Raw genomic sequence first — 23,990 nt, 5'->3', positions numbered from 1 at the left:
TGAAATCTAAATTAAATCATATCATGATTTTACAAAAATTATATGTATATGGAAAGAACTTTTTTTTTTTTCTTTTTATAAGCTATACCCAAAGAGACTTTGATAGAGCTATCTGGTAAAAATATATATTAAATTGTAACTTTTTGGTAATGAAATACATAACAAAAACGAATTAAAATGTGCAATTCTTTTTACTAAACGCAGGAGGAGAAAATTTTCATTTGTTGTCTGTTAGAGAAATATATCTCTCACCTTCACATATTCACATATAGATGGATTGAAAGACAATGAATTAGGAAAGAAATGAATTGATTGTATATTGTTGGATGTTTAACACAAAAAAAAAAAAAAAAACTCCAATGACCACATTGATGTACATTTGCTGCCACACTGAAAAACTGTTTATTTGAGGCTTTTCACTTCTTCACTCTATTCTGATAGCAAAAAAACTAAAAACACATTTGTTGCATAACCTAATCTTTAATCCTAATTCTTCTTTAAACGACCACCAAAGCTTGCCAAAAGTTCTCAAAGACTAACATATTGTTGTAATGGAGTAAAAAAAGTTACACCCAAAAGAAAAGTGAAAAAGACCATTGGAATACAGTAGAAAGATCATTTCAAAAGTCAGGGGGTGCAGCAAACAAAAACCCTTATGTTTTCGGCTCATAGCATGTTAAGGAAATTTCTTACTGTACCTTCATAATTTCAACATTCACCTCCATAAACTTAAAAATTTCAGTTTTACTTTCTAATTTAGATAACTCAAAATATAAATTTATATTTTGAAATATATATTTATTTATTTTAGAATAAAAAATAAAATATTCATTCCAAAGCATAAAATTTATATTCGAAACTTATGTTTTAGATTATGTATTTTAGAATATAAATTTTGTATCACGGATTATACATCTTAAAATATATATTTTATTTTATATTTAAAATTATACATATCAAAATATAAATTTAATATTTTAAATTATAAATTTGTAATCTAAATTATATATTGTAGATTATACATTTTAAAATAAATTTTATTCCAAATCATATACTTCTGAATATATTTAAACAAAGACATAAGAAAAATGAATGTAGTTAGAAAAGCATTTTTCCTTAATCACCAGGGCGGCATAATGGGGTCTAAAGACGAACTGAAGAAAATAAGGGTTATATAAGTAATTTCATTGTCCCGGGTCCTGAAATATATGGAGGTGCAATTTAAAGGCATATTTGCTCCACCTTACTTCTCTGGTATTTTCCGGCGATCACTGCTTCCAGTTTGACATGATTGACGACCCGTCCCATTGAAGTATAGCTGTTGCGCTTTGTACACAGTGAGCACCTCTTTTATATCTCTTCCCAATTCCTAATTTCATTACACTATTAGAGACATAGCTCAATCGATTATTTTGTTAACATTGGTTATGGGTAAAATCAGTGTGTAAGGGTGCGTGCTTTGTTTATCATGTCAATTTGATTACTTTTTCACAGATTTAAAATGGGTTCAACAGGTAATACACCGTTGTTAGGTTTAGAGGATACATATCAGAGTGTGGAGAATTGGGTATCTTTAGGACTAGGTTAACAAAAGAGACTATTTGTTTTTATTTATTTTGAATAAAGATTCTTTGATTTAATAATTTTCTGAATTCACAATGTTTTTGGTTTATTTTTATAAATTTTATGATTGTCTTATATTCTAACCCATTCCCAATTTTAGAGATTGGAAGATCCTCACTGGATATTATATTGACACAGTGATGTTTAATGTTAGGTTTGGGACTGTTTACGTTTTGATTCTCTTCTCACATATGTGTGTTTTGACTAGTTTATTATTGGCACATTTCGATTTGGATTAGTTTATTATTGGAGAAAAACAGTCCTATTATTTTACATTTTTTTGGAGAGCTTTGTGAAAGAAAGGTGATATCAATCGCCAAAATTGTATGCTATATGGAAAAGTTCGGGATCCTTGGATTCGAAAGCAATCCAGATTCAAATAGTTTAGAGGCCTAAGAAAATTCTGTTTGTGAAAGGTATAAATTGCGCTTTGGATTAAACTGTTAGGCATAGGTACAAAGTAGGGAAAGTCAGCATTTGGGTAGCTTGTTTGCGTAATTTTTTACTGTTTTTTATCCTATGCATTTCAAAAATAGTTGGTTATTTGTTTTGATTTGTGGTCTTGTGATGATCCTTTTGCATCTCTTTGTTCTTTTTGCTGGGAACGGGTGTTTTAGAAGTTCGTTTTACTCTTAAACTAAAGATCACACTGGTGATATATTTTAGAATGTTACAATTAGTTCTCTTGCGCATTTTTTCCAAAACCGCATCTAGCTTTCTGAAAAGCTTAGTGCTGTAAATGGAAGGGGACTAGAAAACTGTTTTAATTTGGTCCTCTTTAAAGTCTGCACACCATAGCTTTCCATCATTCCACGGTGAAAGTTTTTGGAAATTTGTTTTCTTGTGATGAAATCGGTTCATCAAATCCTATATTTCAATTTTACTTGCTGAATTGTTTGATTGTCATAAAATTACCATAGGGTTAACTGGTAAAGTTCTTATGTGAACATGCCCACTAATGGATAATTTATTAGTTGTTGAGTTAGGAAACTGATGTGTTTTTTTTTTTTTTTTTAAATTGGGAATTTGATTGTGGTTTCTAGAATCAATGGAAGGTTATTCATTGTTCTGCAGGATTTTATTCTTCTGGGATTTAATCTAGGTGAATTTTGCTACTTTTGCTGGTATTTATACACGGATCCCTTTTATTTTCTATGGTTATGTTGATTGTAATTCTGGGTTTCTCTTGGATCAAATTTCTTCTTGTAATTTTATAGTATGCAAATTTTTAGGTTATATAATAAACTAAGGGTGTTTAAGTAATTTGAAATGGGGACGTGGACATGGATGATTATGGGACAGGTATTTAGATAGCCATTTTCGTCTCCAAACCCAATGTAAAAATCTGATATTATATTACTCATAAGCATACTTGCACCTAGTCAATGAGGGAATTAGTTGTCGAAATCAGAACAAGTTTGGCCCATAGCCGTGATGGTGTTTATAGTTGCCATCCCTAAGGAAAAGTGAGTTACTGTTGGTGTAAACATTCTATCTCTGTTTTGCAAATCCTGGCTTCTCGTAAACCAAAAGATGTCCCTAAGTGACTCCCTATATGATGTGATCATGGAAGGGGAGGAACTACTTCAATCTATGGATGAAGATAAAGAGAGGGAGGCAAATGATGAACTCGACAAAGATAGGGAACCTCTAAAGAAAGTAGATGATAATTATCATGTAATTTACCCTTTGTTTGGCCACAAGGTTAACTAGGAAGGAGGAGGGGATAAAAATTCTTTGTGCTTGGTTACATGTACAGGAGGATGAGTGTTTGACCTCCTTTCCTTCCTACACACCTCCTATATAAGGGGTGGCTTAGACCATTTTATAGACACTTTTACTTTAGAAAGAAAAGTTATTTGTGTGCAAAAGCCTGAAGTGCTTTTGAGAAGTTCATAGCTTCTCTTTTGAGTTCTTATCTAGAGAGTTAAGTCTCAAGTGACAGACAGATCACTTTGCTTATCTCATGGAGTTGGAGTGGTGCTGGATTCTTTCTTATTCCTAGCTTCTTTGTGTCATAATCTTGATCTTTCTTTTCTTTCTCTTAGTTTCTTTCTTTGCTTTGTTTTTCCTTCGTCTTGTTTGGACATACTTCCATGGCTTTGTCCATCCAAACTTTCACTAAATACCACCTAAATCACCAAGAAATCAACAATCGCTACCAGACTTAACCCCACTGAGAACACCTACAACCTTCAAGCTCCAAGTAAGATTTTGATCCCTTCATTACGTTATGGCTTTTGCAATCCCTGCACTGTAAACCTTCGATGATCCAAGCAAGAATCCTACTACAAGCTTAACAAAGCATGTGCAGACCATTCTTTGTCTTTAACCATGAATTCTTTTACCGGAGCTTGAGATAGTCGGTCCACTTCTTGGCTCAATCTTCCAAGGTTTTCATCAGTATACCTTTTAAATATTTTTCCTTCCAACTTTCTAGAATTTAAGATAATAGAATAACAGAATAACAACTTGTAGATAACATCATAACAAATGAGATAATGACAGATAAGTACTTCCTTGATACATTACAGACTATTAAATCTTCTATTTCTCATCTTCCTTGAGTAGACTCTTGAAACCTTGGGCTCACTAGTCTGCCTTTCTAGTGGGGCTTTATCAGACAAGAACTTTTTCTTTCTCCTACCACTTGCTTTTGAGTACTACTGCTCTGGGCGAGGGTAGTGTCTTTTCTATTACGGTCTTAAACTGAACTTCTGAAGAAACCTCAAAATTTTCCAAAAGCATGTTGTATCAAATTTTGTGAAATTTAAGAATTCTTTCCTTTATCAAACTTGTACTAACAGATATTTCAATTTGTTCTGTATAACAATAGAAGGATACCACAACACCCGATTATATAAGGTTTGAATTTTTCTAACTCATTGTAGAGACTACAACACTTACGTGTGCATAGCGCTAACAATATTTTGTTGATGGTTAGTTACTCTTGATTTTGTGGAGTACTTTTAATGTGAGTTTCTATTGTCTAAAACTGTGAATGTGAGCAGTTATTTGTGTCTTTCGTTGTCTACAGGGAGTGAGAGCAATCAACAGAAAAATGGAATTAGCAGATAGAGCAGTTGGATTTCTGTTATCCGTTACAAGCTTGTCCATATTTACCTACTATACATTTTGGGTTATCATCCTGGTTAGTGACTGTATTTTAAATGAATGATGGCTTTCCTCTTTTATTCTTAATTACAATTTTTATTTGTTGATCTTGTGGTCTTTTCAGCCTTTTGTGGATGATGATCATTTCGTTCACAAGTACTTTTTACCCCAAGAGTATGCCATACTAATTCCAGTCTCTGCTGGCGTTACACTGCTTTGTTTCTTGAGTATATTTGTTGGAGTCGTGATGCTCAAATCCAAAAGAAAGAAGGCTTGATTTGTATTTTCCGTTTTGTTGCACCAGTTGTTATAAATTTTGAAACAGCGAATGTATTAAGTGTATTTTCGAACATTTCATTCAAGAAAAGCTTTACCTTGACTGTGATGTTTGTCTGCACATGGAAGTAGGTAGATGGATTAAGGCAAAAGAGGCATGCCACAAAATTTTGTTACATGGATTAAGTACGTTTGATGCATACAATTGATTAAGCTGATATATTTTGAGTAAGAAAAATATAAAAGTCGATCACGTGGTTTTAACTTATCAAAAAAATATATACGATATCATACATAATTTAGGAGTAAAGGCGTAATATACTACAAATTTTTATTTTTATTCTTTTTAAGATTAAAATGTATACATTTACATTTTTTTATCATTTTTTATCTTTTCTCACTGTTTAACTTCGACTTAAACCACCCTATATTAATACGAGGCTAAAGACTAGTCAATAATTGTAGGAGATCAACATGCTTACATTAGATGATTGTGTTATATACCATTTTTTTTATCTAAAATTAAATTATGTAGTAAACTCTATTGTTTGATTTAATTAAAATATTTGATTGGATGTTAATAATGAATAAAGTTCAGTTGTTAAAGAAAGAATGTTAGGAGTGAGTTGACTTGGGTGATGTCCATTTCTAGGTGAGTAATGATATACAATATTTTCATTTTATGTACATTTATTATATACTTTTTTTTTTCTTTTCTATCACAATCATATAACCTATAAACCTACTTCTACTACCTTTTCTCTACTTTTCAATTTTGCAATTGCATTTTGACCTTATCAAAAATAGGTTGGAAATGTTTGACCTTTGGAGCACCTTTGAAAATTGGCACACCAAGATAAACAAAAGAAATAGACCCCTTACAAAAACCAATGTGTAGAAGATAATGAAAAAATTGAGAAGAAGCTTGATTACTTGCAAATAAATTACTTTTTCCTTTGTTAACCCACTGTTCCGATGCATAAGCATAATTTTTCAATAACTTCTATTGAGATAATAGAATCACCACTGCAAAATATATCATCAACATATAAACCATGAGAAGTTTTTTTATTTTCATCATTAAGCATTTCTTAAATTTACCTTTTTTTTAAATATACTTTACAAATTTTATTTTCCAAAAAAAAAACAATTTTTCAAAACATTTTTATGGATTAATCGGATATTCATCCATAAAAAATTTGCTAATACATTATGTGGATTGAAAATTCAATTAAATTTTCATTTAATCAAAATGGATTAACGAATTTTATTTTATCTAATCCATTATAATTTTGGATAAAATCATTTGATTTTGTCCATTATAGGTGATAAAACCACTTCACTTATTTGCCATCCATCTAGTTCACCTGTAAAATAGATCAAAATCACCCATGCATTTTTAAAGATGGGTCATAAGATTGTTTTTTGAAAAATTCAATGGATCCAACTCTCAGTTCACTCATATACTTTTAAAGAGGATTATAATGATCTAAACATTATTTTTCAAAATTTAATGGACTATCAATACTTGATACAAAAATTAAAGATTTCTAACATTTACTTTTAAAAAAATTTTCCAAGATATATTTTTAATCTCTTTTTTACAAATTTCGTTTTTTAATATTATTTTAAGGATGAATCCATAACAAATATTTTATTTATTGTAATACTCTAATTAGGTTTGACATCTAGAAAAATATTACTACTTATTTTAAATTCTATAATTATTTTAATGTTTTATAATAACTTTTATTATAAAATAACATTAAAAGTCATTGTAGTGTATTAAGGTATTTATTCCAAACTCTTTAGTTATTTATATGAATTTTATTAAGATAATTGATATATGTAAATTCTTTAATCTTTTATATTTTGTATTTTATTAGCCATTTATAAGAAGTCACATATATTCAGGAAATTTATTTTTGGGTAGGAGTCGGATAGAAGGCATAAAATCAGATAAATGAGTGGGTAAAGAAGAAAGAGATTGGAAAGATGAGTCCAAGTGATTCTAAGTCTCATATCAAATAAAGATAAGAAAATTGAGTAATAAGGTAGAAAATTCATAAATTCACTGTCTTAAAGTTTTAAATTGGAGGTGATGTCAATATGTGGTTGGACTCTAGCCTTGTTGGTGTTGTGTCTTCTTAGTGAGCCTCCTCCCCTAAAAGACCAATTCAATGATATCAGAACTGAAGGTTAGTCTTGATGATCGGCGACTCATACGAGTTTAGTATGATCCCTGTATCGAATGTTTTCTTGACAAAGGGTTTAGGAAAGATGAACGACGGTACAAAATGGCTATTCATGGTTGAGAATCCTTTTGCACAAGGGGAAGTGTATCAATGTGAAAACGACTCTCATCCTTGAAGAAGAAATTGTTGGGAATCTAAGTGAGTTTATTAAGTCCTACATCAGATAAAAATGAGAAAGTTGAGCAACATATAAGATAAAAAATCCATAAATTTAGTACTTTAAAGTTTTTGGTTGAAAATGATGTCAATCTCCTAAGTAGTTTGGGTTTAGATCTCATTTATTGTTATTTTATTTTTTCCAAGAATCCTGCCTTGAAAGTCCCATTATAAGAGTAGTATAGTGTTTTCTTAGGAAGTTATCCCGATGTTTCATTTTTTTATTACTTTTTGTACTTGAAAGAAAAAATTAAAAGAAGAAAATAGTTTGTGTCTTCGTAATAGCTTTTCCTAATTTTAAGAGTGGTTCTTATTGTTTTTTCCTTGAAACTAGATAGAAAATATGTAACTTTCTTTCTTTTAATACAATTATATGTTTACCTATTGCCTATTTTTTTTCATTTTATTTTAGTTATAAGTAATTGAACTATTATTTTGATACTTAACGATTGGAGTCACAATTTGATCATCATGATGATCATGTGAAATACACCGATGATGGTGAGATGCCTTGTTGAAATGGTTTGGATAAGTTGTCCCTTTGTGGGTTGCAACTGTTTTTGCCATTTACTTCTTGTTTCCACCCTAATAAAAAAATATTTGGCAATAACTTGGAATAAATAATCGAAACAAACATATCTAAACACCACGAAATATTCAAACACAGTATCTTTTTTTGAAGAACGACGAACTTTCAACCTCACCAAAGGTCCAAAACTATGCCCCTTTTCGGATAGGAAAATAATACCAAATAGCATACAAAATCTTGTTACTTAAACCTAAGTGTACTATCTCCAAGAAAAGCAAGTTATAATTTGACGTAGCTTGCACTGTCTTAAAAACTTACGAAAGTTTGGCACTTGATAATATTGTCCATACAAAAATATTATGTATACAAGGTGTATCAACACTTAATATACACTTACAAAGAGAACAAAATTAATAGATTTATAAGTTATGTGTAATAAGTGTAGACAAAGTCAAAGTGTATATATATCGTTACTCTTAATCAATACAACAATGATTTATGTACACAGAAAAGGTGTATCCAACACTTGATGTACATTTAGAGAGAAAACAGAAAAATGATAGTTTTGTAGGTTATATGATGTGATAAGAAGAAAGAAATAGAAAGAAAAGACAAGTGTGCAATAAATATAGACTAAATCAAAGTGTAAGTATATTATTACTTTAATCCATGTTATGTAAGTATTGTTCAGTGTTAACCTGTTACCTTTGAAGTAAAAATTACAGACACAAGTAATCAAAAGTTATAAGATGACAGGAAATTAAAAACACAATTTTTAACCAAAATTATTACTATTAAGATCTTATTAATTGGAAATTTATCTGTTTAACTTCAACCCAAAACAATGTTAATTGGAAATCAATTTAATTGGCACACATTAACAGCACGAGCTGAATTAATTCCTTATTAAGAAAAAAAACTAAACTTTTCTTTTTTCATTTCCAGAGACTATAATCAGATTGAAACGCTTTTTTTTCTATCACATTTCTTTTACGGTAGTTAAATAAGGTGCAAATTTATAAAATTTCATGAACTTGATCTGAAGGTTACTGGGCTTGAACTCCTTATATAATTCAAGTTCAAATCTTGTGTACGAAAAAAACTTAGTTTAGTTAGTAACTATTGAAGATGACGAAAATTGTTTAGATGTTTATAATTTTGAATCAATTTCAATTAATAGATAAGAAGGTGTGTAAAATAAGGATTAGCAAGTGTAGAAAATAAGATGGCACAAGTTAGATTCAAAATTTGGTTATAATCCAAAGAGCAAAGAGCGGTATAAAAGGTGAAAAAGGAAAAGGCCCAAAATTTTATATATTTTTGATGGAAAAACAGAATAACACAGACACAGTTGATTTTTCTAGAAAAATTAAAATGTAATTTACCTAGAGAGAAAACTGTCAAGGCCAGGAATTATCAAAAGCGGCAGAAGTAATAGCATGAGAGAACTCCTGAAAGTTGATCATCCCATCGCCGTCGGTGTCAGCCTCTCTGATCATCCCGGTCAGCTCCTCCGCCGTGAGAGCGTGGCCCAGCTTCGCCATGGAGTGAGCCAGCTCCGCCGCGGTGATGAAGCCGTTTCCGTCGCGGTCGAACATTCGGAACAGCTGCCGCAGCTGCTCCTCCGTGTAGGGCGATTTCGCCGGAAGCAGCTCCGGCGCCACCAGCGCCACGAACTCGGAGAACTCCACCAGGCCGTTGTTGTTCGTGTCCGCTCTCTGGATAAACACCTCCAATTGGTCTGGACTTGGCTTCAGACCTAACGATCGGAGAAGCGAACTCAGCTCCAACTGCGTGAGACTCCCGTCGTTGTTCCGATCGAAGGTACGGAATATCTCTCGCAACTCCGCGATTTGTTCTTCGTCCAATTTCACGACGTGCTTCTTGCTCATCTTTTCAATCGATGTTTTCACCAATTAAAATATTTTTTTCTTCAATTAACATGCATGCACAAGAAAAGGCAGTGCTAATTTGATTCTAGATCTACACCACTTGTGTGTGTTTTTGTGTTTGTGTTTTGTCCAAGGTATTGAATATGGTTGAGCTTCCTTTTCCAAGGACTTTGCCCAAATGTCGGATCTGCTTTGAATCTTCCAAAGAAGAACAGTTCAGAGGTTAGTTCAATTTTTTATAAATAAAATAAAAAAGATCAAAAAGCTGAATTTGTATGATTGGTGTGGATTTTACATGTCAAAGTCAAACTATATGGAAAAGTTTGTGATTAATGATGGTTAATAATTAATTGTATTGGTTGGTTGAGAATTCATTATTTTTCCATGAACTTCTTCAAAGTTTTCATTATTTTAAATTTTGGAACTGCAGATTTTTTTTATACAGATAAACTTTTTATTTTGGAGGATTGTTTGTGTTATATTTTAGGTATTTTTATTCTTAAAAGTGAGTCAGTTTAATGTATTTTTAGTATATTTTAATATCTAAAAGTATTTAAATTTATGAATTTTAGGGAGTTTTGTAGGTTAGGAAATGGAGGAAGTCCCGTATTTAAGAAAGTTTAATGGCGAAATTGAAGGCAGAATGGCGGGAATTGCGTGAGCAGTTCCCACGTTATGCTTGTTGGGACGCCGTCCGTCAGTGTTGGAATAAGTGTATCACTCTTTTGACCTTAGTGGGTGTGTTTGAATAGTGGAGCACTTGTCATGCTGGCCCATCAAATTTCCAAACTTTCTTTAGTGACTGCTATTTTTATTGCTGTTGTTATGCTGGAATTTGAAATTGGAAAAAATTTGTTTCTAAAAGAGCTAACAAAATAATAGTTTAAATAATTCAATATCTGATTAATATATTTGGCTTTTGACTCTTGCAATTTTTTTTTATATCCTAAAGTTTTAAATTGTTATTTTTAATTTCTTATAAAAGTAACTGTTTCTTTGGTTTTGTGTAGAAATTTTTTAAATTGTGATATCAAATACTTTAAAATAAATTATAATTATTTACATTTTAGATTAGAATACCAAATAAAATTTCATGAAAACCAAAACAGTTATTAAATTTGCAAACATTAATGAAACCTAGATAAAATTTAAAAATATTTTAGAAAAAATATAAAAGAAAAACAAATATTCAAATTAAAATATATTTTAAATGTTTCTTTACTTCAACTTTTTAAATTTTAATGAATATCTTTTTTATACACTAATAAAAGTTATAATACATCACTTGATCAAAATGACGCAAAGAACAAATAATAAACATAATAATAAAATTTTGACATAAATTTTGTATCTTTTGAACTCCAATATAATAAATATATGATCATTATTGTGTGGATCCAAAATAATATTATAATGTACTAAAGTTATCAACATAAAAAATATAAATTGTTGTTATCATAAAAGTATTATTACAAGAAAATTTTTAAATAATGACCAATTTAGTAACAAAAAATATGTTAGAGACCAATTTTCTGATTGAAGATCAATTTAGAGACTAATTATTTTGGTAGCCAAAACTTGATAGCTAATGTTAGTGACCAATTTAGAAATTACTTGTTTTGTTAGTCAAAACTTGGGTAGCTAATATTAATGACCAATTTAGAAACCAATTCATAATAGAAACTATTTTAATTATCAATTTAGAGATTAATTATAATTTTTTAGAACTATTTTAGTTGCTAATAATTTTTAGTTTTTAAAATGGTACCTTAATTGGTCATTATATAGTGACTAATTATTTTTTGTTACTAAAATAGATCATTATTCAAAAAAATTCTTATAGTGTACTATGACTTTATAAATTAGATACTTCATTGATAAATATCGATAAAGTATCCTAAAGTATCGAACACGGATACGTGTCGAACATGGATACACGACTCAAGTTGAAGTGTCGATGCATCATAGATTCTAGCCAATTCTTGAATGTGCTTTCGAAAAAAAAAAAGAATGTTGAAATTCCATTAACGAGTTCCAAAATCTTGCTACACCTTTGGACACTTGAGCGTTGAGACCAAGTACATTACCTCATATCAAGACACATGTACAATGTCTTTCCTGTGTATATAGACCTTTTGAATGAAACATTTTTTGTTCCATTGATATATTCTTTATTGTTAGTAATACAAAAAAAAATGTACAATGCCTTTGCATCATGTTTAAGTGTTTAGAATCAATGTTTGAACAATAAGTCATATTTCTTGAGCATCCTTTTCAATTCTTGAATCCTAACTTTTAAAGGAGAGAGATTGTTTGGATATCTCTCACTCAAGTTGCAAGGCACTTGAACTAAACTCCATGCTGCTTAAGTGACTAACACATCATTTGAGCAATTTAAGTTATTTAGTATAGTTAACACGCACAACTTAGACCTTGTTTGAGTAAAATATATGTGATGTTCTTTCCTAAATGTAATATAATCTAATTTTTAATTTAATTACTATTTAAGAGATAATTAAATTATATGTAAATCTTGACAAAAGAGAGATACAAACTTATGGAGGTATATATACACACATGCATTTTACAATTTTTACAAACTAGTTTTACATGATATATTTAACATCCTAGATTTTTCTAATATTATAGGAGAAGGAATGTTATTTATATTTATTATTCATTTTTTATCTAATACTTTTACTAGTCTTCAAATCATTAGAAGAAAATAAATTAATGAGAGGGTTCACTTGCACCATAGGTGACATATAAAAGGTGACTCTGATTTATCCTTCAAAATTAGAGGTGTGTTTTATGGTGACAAAAATGTGAGAGTAGAGAAGTTTGTTCCTTGAAATGTTATAAAATTATTAATGATCCATCTATTTATGATGAGATTTTTGATTTTTTTATATACAATCAATAAAACAAGAAAGTGAGACAAATATCATATAAAATCATAACATATAAACATAAGATATACAAATTCTTTTCAAATCAACATATTCTATTTTCATCATACTTTATAAATATTTGAATTAAAATTTTAGTGGCTAGAAAGGATAAATGAGTTTCACCATCACTACTAGAAAAATAAAATTTAGCCACCGATATTAGCCACAAAAATATTTTAGTCGCAAATTGTAACTAAATTAGCCACCAAATTATAGTAGTCGCAAATAGTCACCGATTTAGCGACTGAATAAATGTACAAGAACTTGCATTCCTATTGCGACTGAAAATTTTTAGTCTCTAAATATTATGTTTTAGTCATCGATTTAGCGACTAAAATAAATCTTATTCTGTAAAATATATTTAATATGATAATTAGCCACCAAATATTTTCAGTCGCTAAACATATTTGATACGTAATATTTTAGCCATCAATTTAGCAACCAAAACAAATCTTATTCTGTAAAATATATTTAATATGGTAATTAGTCACCAAATATTTTTTTTTGCTAAAATATTACTTAATATGTAATGTTTCAGCTACCGGTTTAGCAACCAATAAAAAAATTATTTTATAAAATATATTTAATATGGTATTTAGCCACCGAATATTTTTTGTCACTAAATATTATGTAATATGTAATGTTTTAGCCACCGATTTAGCGACTAAAATAAATTTTATTATGTAAAATATATTTAATTTGGTAATTAGCTACCGAATATTTTTGATTGCTAAAACATTATTTAATATGTAATATTTTAGTCATCGATTCGATAAAAATATTATTTTATAAAATATATTTAATATGGTATTTAGCCACTAAATATTTTTGGTGGCTAAACTGATAATGTAGATTTTTACCATTACATAGGCTATCTTTTGCTAACAAAATCAACTCCTCTTAAGCTTTTTACCTACTTAATCTTCACTTTTACTTTGCTTTTGTGAATAAATACAATATGGGTTACATAGATCTAATTATACCACTAATCCTCATTTTTGTGTCCAATTTAATGATAGAAAGATTTTATCTCAAGTCAAAGAAGTTGTCAACCAGAGAAGAAAGAAGAAAAAAGCCAAAATTGAAGATATGAATATAGCAGAATTCAAGGCTGAGTGTCATTCTTCTCGCATTTTTTGGCGCTGAGCGCTGATTGGCTTGCATTTTTGGACGCTGAGTGGTGCGGGGATGACGCTGAGCGGCACCTGTGCTGATGTGGCAAAATTTAACCTATTTCTTCTGGATTCTCGAGGGGAAACCATTTTTGGCAGTGGGAGGCGCAAGAAAACTCATTTGGGAGAGCTTGAAGATGTGCTAGGGCTTGTGGGAACAACTTCATCATCCTCTTTGTATCTCTTTCTCTTCCATTTCTTCCATTTGTAAGCTTGAGCTCTCCATGACAATGGAGAGCTAAACCTATTTTTGTTGGGGTTAGATATAGCCACGAAACTCTTGTGTAAATGCAAATGTTTTGATTATATAAATGCCTATTTCATTGAATGCTAGTCTTCTTGTTTCTTCACTTAATGCTTACATTGATTTAGTTATCCATTGTATGATTTTTTGGTTCATTGGGTGTGGAAATATCTTTTAAAATCTTGATTTGGAACAAGAAAACTCAATGGAGCTTGTACCTAGGAATGGGGCTTGACCCATTGGTTGTATTAAACCCTAGTGCATAAAGCAAATTTACTTATTAAGAGTTCAAGGAATTGACTCTTAATAAGGAAATTTAGGCTCAATCCATTAAGGAATTAGGGTTTAAGTAAAATTGTGGGTTGTCATTAGCATATTAATGTAGAAAATGTAAAATTGTAGTTGCATGAGAGCATAGTTGGTGAATTCTAACCGCGACAATATCAATTCATATCATTTCTAATGTTTTCCATTCACTAAGTGCCTCTAACTTCCAAAGTTCAATTTTAATCATTTATGCAAAATTTAATTTCATACATGAAACTCAAAATATGGATTCATTCTTTAGTTTAAATTAGTCACTAATTACGCAAATATTTAGTATACACGAGTCTCTTGGGAAACGATATCCCGGTCTTACCGGTTACTACTTGCGTGACTTGGTACACTTGCCAAAGTCTTAACATAAACCATACATATTCTTTTCATATAATTATTTAATTAGATTAAAGTAACATGATAAAATTTTTAAATTAATATTTAATATAAATTATAAAATAATTAAATTATTTACTTTTACAATTTGTTGCTAATAATAAGTTTTTTTCCTCCCACCTATACCACCAACACCACCACAACCATCACCGTCACCACCACATCTACCACCACTATCACCATCACCACCACCACCACCACCACCACAACCTCCACCACCATCAGCACCACATCCACCACCACTACCACCTCTACCACCACCATAACCAACATCACCACCCCCATCACCACCACCACCACGACCACCACTACCACCACCACCACTACCACCACCACCACCACCACTATCACCACTACTATCACCACCACCACCAACATCACCAACACCACCACCATCACCGATTAGGAAAAATTGACAATTAGGTGAAAAAATTATTTTAAATCTAAATCTTATAAAAATATATTGAGACTTAATTTATTTGTGTTTACAAATTTGAGATGAATTTAATATATTTGATCACTACACCATTTTTAACTTTAAGCAACACTAAATTTTTCCACGAATATAAAAGTGTTGCCTAAACATAATATAAGCAACAATTTTACAAAAATGACTTAAAAACTTTTAGTGGCAACACTTTTTAAAATGTTGATACTTTATGCCACATTTATTTAAGTGTTTGCTTTAAAATATATGGACTAAACCATAAAACAATTGTGTTTAACAAATTTTAAAAAATAAACTATAAATAATTTAAAAAAATTAATTTTCAACTTTTGTCTTAATGTCTTAATGAAAAAAATTTAAGGGAAAAAATTCTTCCCTTAAAATATGTGGGCTAAACCATAAAACAATCGTGTTTAACAAATTTTAAAAAAATAAACTATAAATAATTTAGAAAAATTAATTTTCAGCTTTTGTCTTAATGTCTTAATGAAAAAAACTTTAAGGGAAAATTCTTCCATTGAATTGGTTCTGTGTCGTGAAACCAAAACCCTTTCCCTCTTCATTGTCTTAGTGAAACCAAAACCCTTTTCCTTCTCGTTGCCTCCGCGTTCATCTTCTCACCCCAAAACATTGTCCATCTTCTTCGTGCTCTCTATCACTGTTTGCATTCCACCTTTGTCGTTCGTGTTCTCGTTCTTTTTGTTTCGCGTTCTCACTAGTTGATTAACAACGATTTCCTTCACACTGGTTCCGTTCACATACTCGTTGGTTCGTGTTTGTGTGCTCACTTGTTCGCGTTTGTGTTTTGTCTAGTTTGCATTGTCACTACTTCACGTTCGACAATTTAGATTCCACCGTTTGGATCGGTTTGAAAACATCGTTCATTGTTCGCTTAGGTTTGGTAGGTATAGATCTTCTCACCTATTACCTTCTTGTCTAGGTTTGGTAGATACCCATTTCTTTTGTTAAATTTTCTGCAACATTTTAGTTCTTTGTAGTTAACAGATGTTTATTTTGTTAAAATTTTTATTTTCTAATTGTTTCTCGGGATTTTCTCATTGGGGTAAAATATTGTATGATTTGATGCAAGGGGAATAAGTAAGCATAAAGTATATTTTATGTTTATGAGTTATTTTTTTGGGGATTGATAAGTTACTTACTCCAGCGCTCTAGGAGAGACGCGTTTGTTTCTTGAGAAAAGAGAGGTGTGATTTGGGAAAGGTATGATATAGGAAGGACATTTTTATTTCTTGAGAAAAGAGAAAAGATATGATTTACTGAATGAGGTCGCCTATAAGGGATTCAAGGAGAAAAATTGAAGAGTGTAGAGGATCATTTTCCTTGATAGAATAAAAGTTATAAAGTTTGTGTGTATGGTGTGGCAGACAAAGGGCAAGCGATCCAAAAGTTGGCAGACATGATGAGGTTATATTAGAATGAGACAGTGTGGGTCAGCGTGCAGGGCTATTCTCATCCCACATCTCCTATTTTATTTCCCACCCTCTCTTTTTTGGTTTAATTACTCGGATGGTACCCACTTTGGTAGAGGTGTGTGTCAACACCCAAATTCGTCCAGGTAACAATGATAAAAATAATAAACAAAAAAATTAATTAATTAAAGTTCAATTAAGAAGAATAAATAAATAAATAAATAATAAAAGAAAAGAAATGGGTAAAAAATATGTTTTAGTTTGAGAAAAAATAAATATCTATGTTTATTTTATTTATTATTATTATTATTATTTATTTTATTTTTAATTTAATTTTGTTTTATTTATTTATTTGGGTTTATTATTTTTATTATTACATTATTTTCCTTTCTATTATCATAGCTCCATTTTTTGTTTTACGTCTCTCATTTTAGTTTAATAAAAAGAAAAGGAAAAAAGAAAACAAAACAAAAAAAAAAAACAACAAAAAGAAAAAAAAAGGAAAAAGGGAAAGAAAGGTAGAGGTAACGTAAGGTCTCTCTGTTATTAGACCTATGTTTGCTATGCTATTATGGTTTTGTATTGGGAATTAGGCCTGAGCATATTATGCGAGTCCGACCGAATCCGCCCGACCCAAAAAAAAAAAGGTAATGGATTGGTTTTAAACGGGTTGGGTTGCAATGGATAACTGTATTCAGATAAAAATGGGTTGTCACGGTCAGATATGATTTTTAATTTTTAGTTTCATGGATTAATTTTTATTTTAACCTAATTTTACGACACCGCAATGCTTCCCTCTCCTCTTTCGTTTTACTTCCATGCCCTTCGTCACTCTGAAGTGCCCAACCCTCACTCCTTCCCTCTCCTTTCTTTCTTCCGTGCCCTTCGTCACTGGATGTTCTTGATTTCGAAGCTTTTTGATTATTGGTGGTGTCGTTACTGTTGATGTTGATGTTGTGGAAGACAATAGTGGCGCTACTGCTGTCGATGGCCGTCGTGCTGGGGGGCGTTCCATCGTGGTGGAGGGCGTTAGGGTTTTCCCACTTGGTGGCCATTGTTGCTTTGGTTCCTTTTTTGTCTGTTTATTTCTTTAATGTGTGGCTACATGTGGTTGCTTTGTTCCTCTTTTGTTTAGGAAAAATGAAAATTTTAGATTAAGGCTTTGAGGATCTGAGAAGGAGTGCAGCAGAGATGTAGTCAACCATGGTCTTCACCTGCACGAGCTATTTTTCTGTCACTGTTCTTCTTCATCTTCTTTAAAAAAATTCTTTTATTTGGGTAACCCGATATATCCATCCGAATATAACTGTACCCGAATAACCCGAATCCGACTAATCCAAGACATTAATCGGTCGGATATGATTTTAAATTTTCAAATTCGGATTGAGTCGGATTGAGATGATTGGATCTGAATCTGACCCAAACCGACCCTTGCTCACCCCTATTGGGAATGACTTGTAACATGGTCATGATGGCTGAAGGAGCAGGAAGCAACATCTGCTCTCAGCCTTATCCCAAATTTTGAGATTGGAAGGTGCAGAGAAAAGTGAACAAAACAAAGGAGATAGTTACATAATAAAAAGGAAAAGATTCATGAAAGGAGGGTTTTTTTTTTTGGATTACTACATAGGGGAGAAGGCACTAGAAATCAGAGAGGGAGAGAAGGAGTCAAAATTGAAAATGGAAGCAAAGCAATTAATGCATTAAGTTTTATTTTCACGGTAAGTGTTCTTAACTCCTTCTTAGCTTATGTTACCGTGACTTGATATTGCTGTTGATGTTCGTGATGTATGAATTGTAGCTTATGTTAACGTGACTTGATATTGATGTTCATAAATGTATGTTAACGTGACTTGATATTGATGTTACATATGTTATTTATTTTGTTTATTCCCATCCCACCTGCGTAAAAATAATAAAGAACAGAACACAATTTTTTTTTTATTTTTTAATTTTTTTTTCTTACTTCTCCATTATCGAATAATGGCTACCATACAACACCATCATAAACGCCACAAAATTCCTATTTCTTGTCTTGTCTTCGTTGCTCACCTGCGTAAACACAAGAAAATAGAGACCCAAAAACAAACCCAACCATTCAAATAACATTCAAAGCCTTAATCCCTTTCTTCCACCCTCGGCCTGACCATCACGCCCCAACCACAAGAACCAAAACCAAACCCCCTTCCATTCAATGCCATCGGAAATGGTAAAAAACCAAGAGACGAAAAAGAGTCGTCGGCGGCATCGCCAGTGACGAGTTGAAGCTTCTAACGGAGGTGGAGGCGCGACAGTTGGCCCTAGAGAAGGAGGCCTCGACGTCGACGAAACCACTGGTGAAGAGCGGTGTCGACGGTGTTGATCCGGTGGTGGTGGTCACGACATTGTCTCGCTTGTGGGAGAAGAAACAAAGCATGAAGATTTGGGGACTTGGGTTCTCGTCAGCGACACCTCTGGTGATGGCTGGCGTCGATGGCTGCGGGTCTCGCTGGCGGGACCTCCGACAGTGGCATAGTGGCGTGGTGTGGTGGCATGGTGGTGTGGCGACTGCGGAAGAAAGAGAAACAGAAATAAACCCATTAGGTTGGGTTTGGGCTGACAGCCAGACCCATCTTTATGTCGCGCACCCCCATTCTTAATCCTTGCACCCCCATTTTGTTTTTTGTCTTTGTGCACCCTTTTCCTTTATCTCGCACCCTTGTTTTAATTTTACTGTGAGTACCCTTGATGTTTACTAACCTCGCACCCCTGTCACACTTGTTTCATGTTTTACTTCGTGCACCAACATAATTGATAACCTTGCACTCCTGTTTATGCTTATCTTGTTTTGAGCCTATGTTTTATGTTTACTTTACGCACCTCACACATTACTCATGCACCCTGTTATTATTATTATTTTTTCTTTCTTTCACTTTTGTCCTTTTTTTTTATCCTTTTTTGTTATTTATTTGTTATTATTATTTTTATTTTAAAAAGAGAAAATGAAAATATTTTAAATTATAAAAAATTGCAAAAATTAGAAAAAAATCTAAAAAACGAAAAATGTTCTCTTTTGTTTTATTGTGTCTGTCCGGTCCCCCGCACCGTGTGACACTCATTTTCAAAAATATCAAAAATAGTTTTATTTCTCTTTTAGTGTCTGTCCGACCGCTCGCGTCATATGACACATATTTTCAAATAATTCAAAAAACACAAAAGAAATACAAAATCTTCAAAATATAAAATATCAATATTTTCAAACAAAAAAGTCTTTTTTTTTAAGAACTACGTGATCATTGATTCTCCACCGTGAGATACGTAAGACCAAGGCCAATCCTTGTCAAGTTCACCTCCAAAAAAAATCGAATCATTTTCTCAATTATTTTCAAATATCTTTTAAAGAAGTACGTAATCTTTATTTCTCATCCTAATGAGAATACGTAGGACCAAGGTCAATCCTTGTCGAGCCCAAAAAATTAATTTTTTTTTTAACATTTTTGTCTTCTTTTTTTTTTTTGGAAAAGTTAACATTTTAGAGACTGATACTACTTATTGAAAATGGTTCTAGAAGGAGATAGGGAAGACGAGATTGAATAGATCTAGACTCTTAACAAATTGAAACACTTAAGAAAAATTAGATCAAGAAAAAACGAAAATTTATTCCGATTCACCCCAAATTATTGGGCTGTGTCCGGTTCTTCCTTAAATATTTTTCTTAAGAAGTTTCATTAGTCAATTAAAATTGATTATGTAAGAGTACAAAAACGTCTCCGGATTACAGGAATAAATATACCTCTTTAACAAGTATCGACGTTGTGATATAATTAGAGCAATCATATAAATAATCAGAGTATTAAAGACTAGTTAATGTATTAGCGAGGCTCTGTTAACTGATTTTATATTCATTTGATGACTGAAGCTTCATGGTTTCATGTAATCAATTGATTGTCAAATTATCTCGTCAGTATGAATGTGTTCTCCAGCACTGTGTCATCTTATCAATTAACGGTCTTCTGTTGTGATCAGGGGTCATGTTTTCCAAATTTTTTTATATTTATATTATTTAATATATAATTTTGAATATATTTTTTAAAATTTAATATTTTTAATATATTTTATGTATTTGATATTTTAAATTTTTTATATATTTATATTTATATATAAAATTATTTTTTCACATTTACTTTTTAATTTTAATTTTTAAATATTTTTTAAATAAAATTAATTATTTTATTAATATTATCTTTTAAGTGATATTTTTTTAATTTAATCCTTTTTATTTGATTATTTTTTTAAACTTAATCAGTATAAATGTAAATTAATTATAGTAATTATAAAAATTATTTATATTTAATTTTATAATTTTAATTTTTAGTTTTTACTAGTTTATATACAAATTTTGGAATTATGCTTTTGGTTCTTATTTTTGTTGAAAAATATAAAGTTGGTCTTCCAATTTTTTTGTATCCATTTTTTAAAATATAATACAATTTGGTCATTTTTTTTGTTGAATTTCTTGATTTAGATCAAGATTTTTTTACCAAAATTGAAGTTGTGAATAAGGATGATTTCTTTTGATAAAGAATTCTTATTATGCTTAAAAAAAATTTAATAAAAAAGATCGTATTGCATTAATTTTTAAAAATAGAGACCAAATTGAAACTAAAAAAATTTAGAAAACCAACCTCACATTTTTGAACAAATAAAATAGACAAAAAAAATAATTTAATCAAAATTTTTACATTCCAAAATATTAACCAAAGATATGGTACGGGATGTACCAAAATTTATTAGACGATCCAAAGTATTTATAACGAGTCAAATAACCTTTGATCAACCGGTCTATAGTCAAATCATAATATCATCTGATCATTGTATATGTCCAGTTTTTCCCATATTTCTTTTTATTAGTATATGAAATTCGTTTCTTTATTAGTAAGTAATGAAAATGCGAGATAATCCGTATTCGTAAGAAAAGAACGTCGCAACAACAGTACCTTATTTCATCTGTCTTTCTCTCAATCACACGGGAATTTTACTACGTAATTTCCACATTTAGCGTGTTTTTACGACAAGAATGAAACAATAAGGGGAAAAACATGCTAACTGGTCACATTGTCTTCATCGTGTCACCCACAATAAAGAATGAACATCACTCTCGTGGAAACATCAAATCTCCCATCATTGACATAAAGAAACCCCGAAATAGTTCCATTTGTTTGAAATTTTGGATATTAATTTGAAAACCCAGCCAATCAGAGTTGTAACTTCTTCGTAAATTACTTAAAAACCATGAATGTATATATTATGTTGCAGGAGCTGGAATTAGAAAATTATTTACGTAAATCCATCTTGAGAAACACGCAATTAATACAATGCTATGATTGAATTTTTAAAATTTAGTGTACATCAATCTATATTTAATAAAATAAATTACATTTATAATTTATATTTATTCATATTTGAGTTGACTAGGCTTAATTTGTGTTCAAGTTAACTTAACTCTAGTTTGTCTTGATCCAACTAGGTTCGGCTTGGCCAAATTCAACTAAACAATGTTTGATTCGGCTCAATTTAAACTCGGATAAAGTCGATTTGATATGGATCCAAGATGAGTTACTAGACTGATTTGACTTGATCTAGGTCTAAGTCAACTTGATTTGACTTAGGATTTGACTCAATCTTTAATTTGTGTTGACTTGACAAAACCTTTGTCCTAACTTAACTCGATGCCTATAATAATTCAACTATGTCTTTGGCCTAGCTAACTTGACTCAAGGTGACTTAGGTTGACTTGGACCCAGTTAAACTCTAATCAACTTGAATTTAGACCTACCTAATTTAACTAAGATGCATCTTGATTTTGAAAATAGATATGTGAATTTAAATTTTAAAAGATCCATTTAAATAATTTAAAATGATATATATTTAAATAATTGAAAATTGAATTTGATATTTTTTTTATCACGATTGTTGTTTTCTATACCCATACAATGTGTAAAATAGCTTGTCTCGGCAAGTGTTTGTACAAAATTTTGTTTTAATCGCTTGAAAAAATTAAACATAGTTATTTGTATATATAACACGACCACTTAATAAATGTATTGCTTAATTAGCCATTTGGTCTAAGTTTGAGTCAAAAAATTTCAAGTGGATCCTCTTTTCTGTTTTTGTTTCATTTTTGAAAAATTGATTCAAGTATGTTCTTTCTATTAATATTGTACCAATAATGACGTTAAAGATCTTAAGTTACTTACGAAGAATTTTGTAGATAAGTTACTTATAAAGAATTTCGTTGGTAATTTATATACGTAGATTTTTGTAGATAAGTTACTTATGAAAACTTTCGTAGGTAAGTTATCTACGAAAATTTTTATAGGTAAGTTATCTATGATATCCTTTATAGGTAATTTGAATACTTTTCCCATGAGTAATTTTCATAGATAATTTTCGACGTCGATTTCGTAGATAAAATTCGTAGGTAAGTTATCTACAACACATATTTCATAAATAAAGTTACTTACCAACTGTTTACTTACAAAATTTTCTTAGTAGGTAATTCGTAGATAACATCAAATTATTTACAAAAATTACTCATTCCTACAAAATTTTGGCTTAGACAATAACCATATTTCTTGTAGTGAGACATGACACATATCAGCATATAATTTTTTGGTTTTTTTTTTTTAATTTTTTAATTTTTGTTTTACTTTTTTTTAAATTTTCCATGTGTAAAGTTCGTGACGTGCCATGTGATAGTGACAGTGTCACATATCAATGTTAGTTCAATGTGTCGTTGTTTTGTATTCAATTCAGTTATAATTTATTTTTAAAATGGAGCAATGTTATCAAATCCAAATTAAAATCGAATTTATTAGTTCTATAAATGTTATAATGATATTTATATTGAAATTAACCTTTTATCATATTAAATTAAAATTATTACATTTTAAATTAATTTACTTTTTATATTATTTAAATTTTAAAAGTAGTAATTAAAAAGGTAAAATTGAAAAAACAAAAAATTATAGATTGTTATAGATAAAATAAATTTTAGTTATTGAAATAAAAATATTATAAGTAATATTGTGCAAATAATTTTTTTATTATGAGTAATTATTTAAATTTGAAAAAATAGTTACTAGAATGATAAAAGAATAAAAAGTTATTGTATAATAAATAATTATTTAAATTTTAAAATATAGTT

The 23,990-nt window shown here is 30.5% G+C and overlaps 2 protein-coding genes across 4 annotated transcripts; one reads left to right on the top strand and one right to left on the bottom strand.

Annotated features, from left to right (window-relative positions):
* The first annotated feature begins 1,179 nt into the window (after positions 1-1,179).
* On the top strand, positions 1,180-5,122 carry LOC114176484 (dolichol-phosphate mannose synthase subunit 2-like). 3 transcript variants are annotated; one of them, XM_028061535.2, is made up of 4 exons: positions 1,214-1,337; positions 2,698-2,725; positions 4,661-4,774; positions 4,862-5,122. In XM_028061535.2, exons 3-4 carry the CDS (start codon positions 4,685-4,687, stop codon positions 5,012-5,014), a joined length of 243 nt encoding a protein of 80 aa, XP_027917336.1. In that variant the 5' UTR covers positions 1,214-1,337; positions 2,698-2,725; positions 4,661-4,684; the 3' UTR covers positions 5,015-5,122. The 3 variants fall into 3 exon arrangements, with proteins under 3 accessions (XP_027917334.1, XP_027917336.1, XP_027917335.1); XM_028061534.2 differs by having other exon boundaries at positions 1,216-1,337; positions 2,698-2,747; XM_028061533.2 differs by lacking the exon at positions 2,698-2,725 and having other exon boundaries at positions 1,180-1,337.
* Positions 5,123-7,064: 1,942 nt separating this feature from the next.
* On the bottom strand, positions 7,065-10,061 carry LOC114177057 (putative calcium-binding protein CML18). Its single transcript, XM_028062286.2, has 2 exons — positions 9,339-10,061; positions 7,065-7,422 (listed from the first exon to the last, which is right to left on the bottom strand). The coding sequence occupies exon 1, from the start codon at positions 9,843-9,845 to the stop codon at positions 9,354-9,356; it is 492 nt and encodes a 163-aa protein (XP_027918087.1). The 5' UTR covers positions 9,846-10,061; the 3' UTR covers positions 7,065-7,422; positions 9,339-9,353.
* Positions 10,062-23,990: the final 13,929 nt, after the last annotated feature.

Source organism: Vigna unguiculata, chromosome 3 (assembly GCF_037176805.1).
Source record: "Vigna unguiculata cultivar grain cowpea cultivar isolate G323 ecotype 2 chromosome 3, ASM3717680v1, whole genome shotgun sequence".
Lineage (NCBI taxonomy): Eukaryota > Viridiplantae > Streptophyta > Magnoliopsida > Fabales > Fabaceae > Vigna > Vigna unguiculata.
The sequence above is the reverse complement of the archived record's forward strand: the minus strand, read 5'-3'. Positions and strand labels throughout refer to the sequence as shown.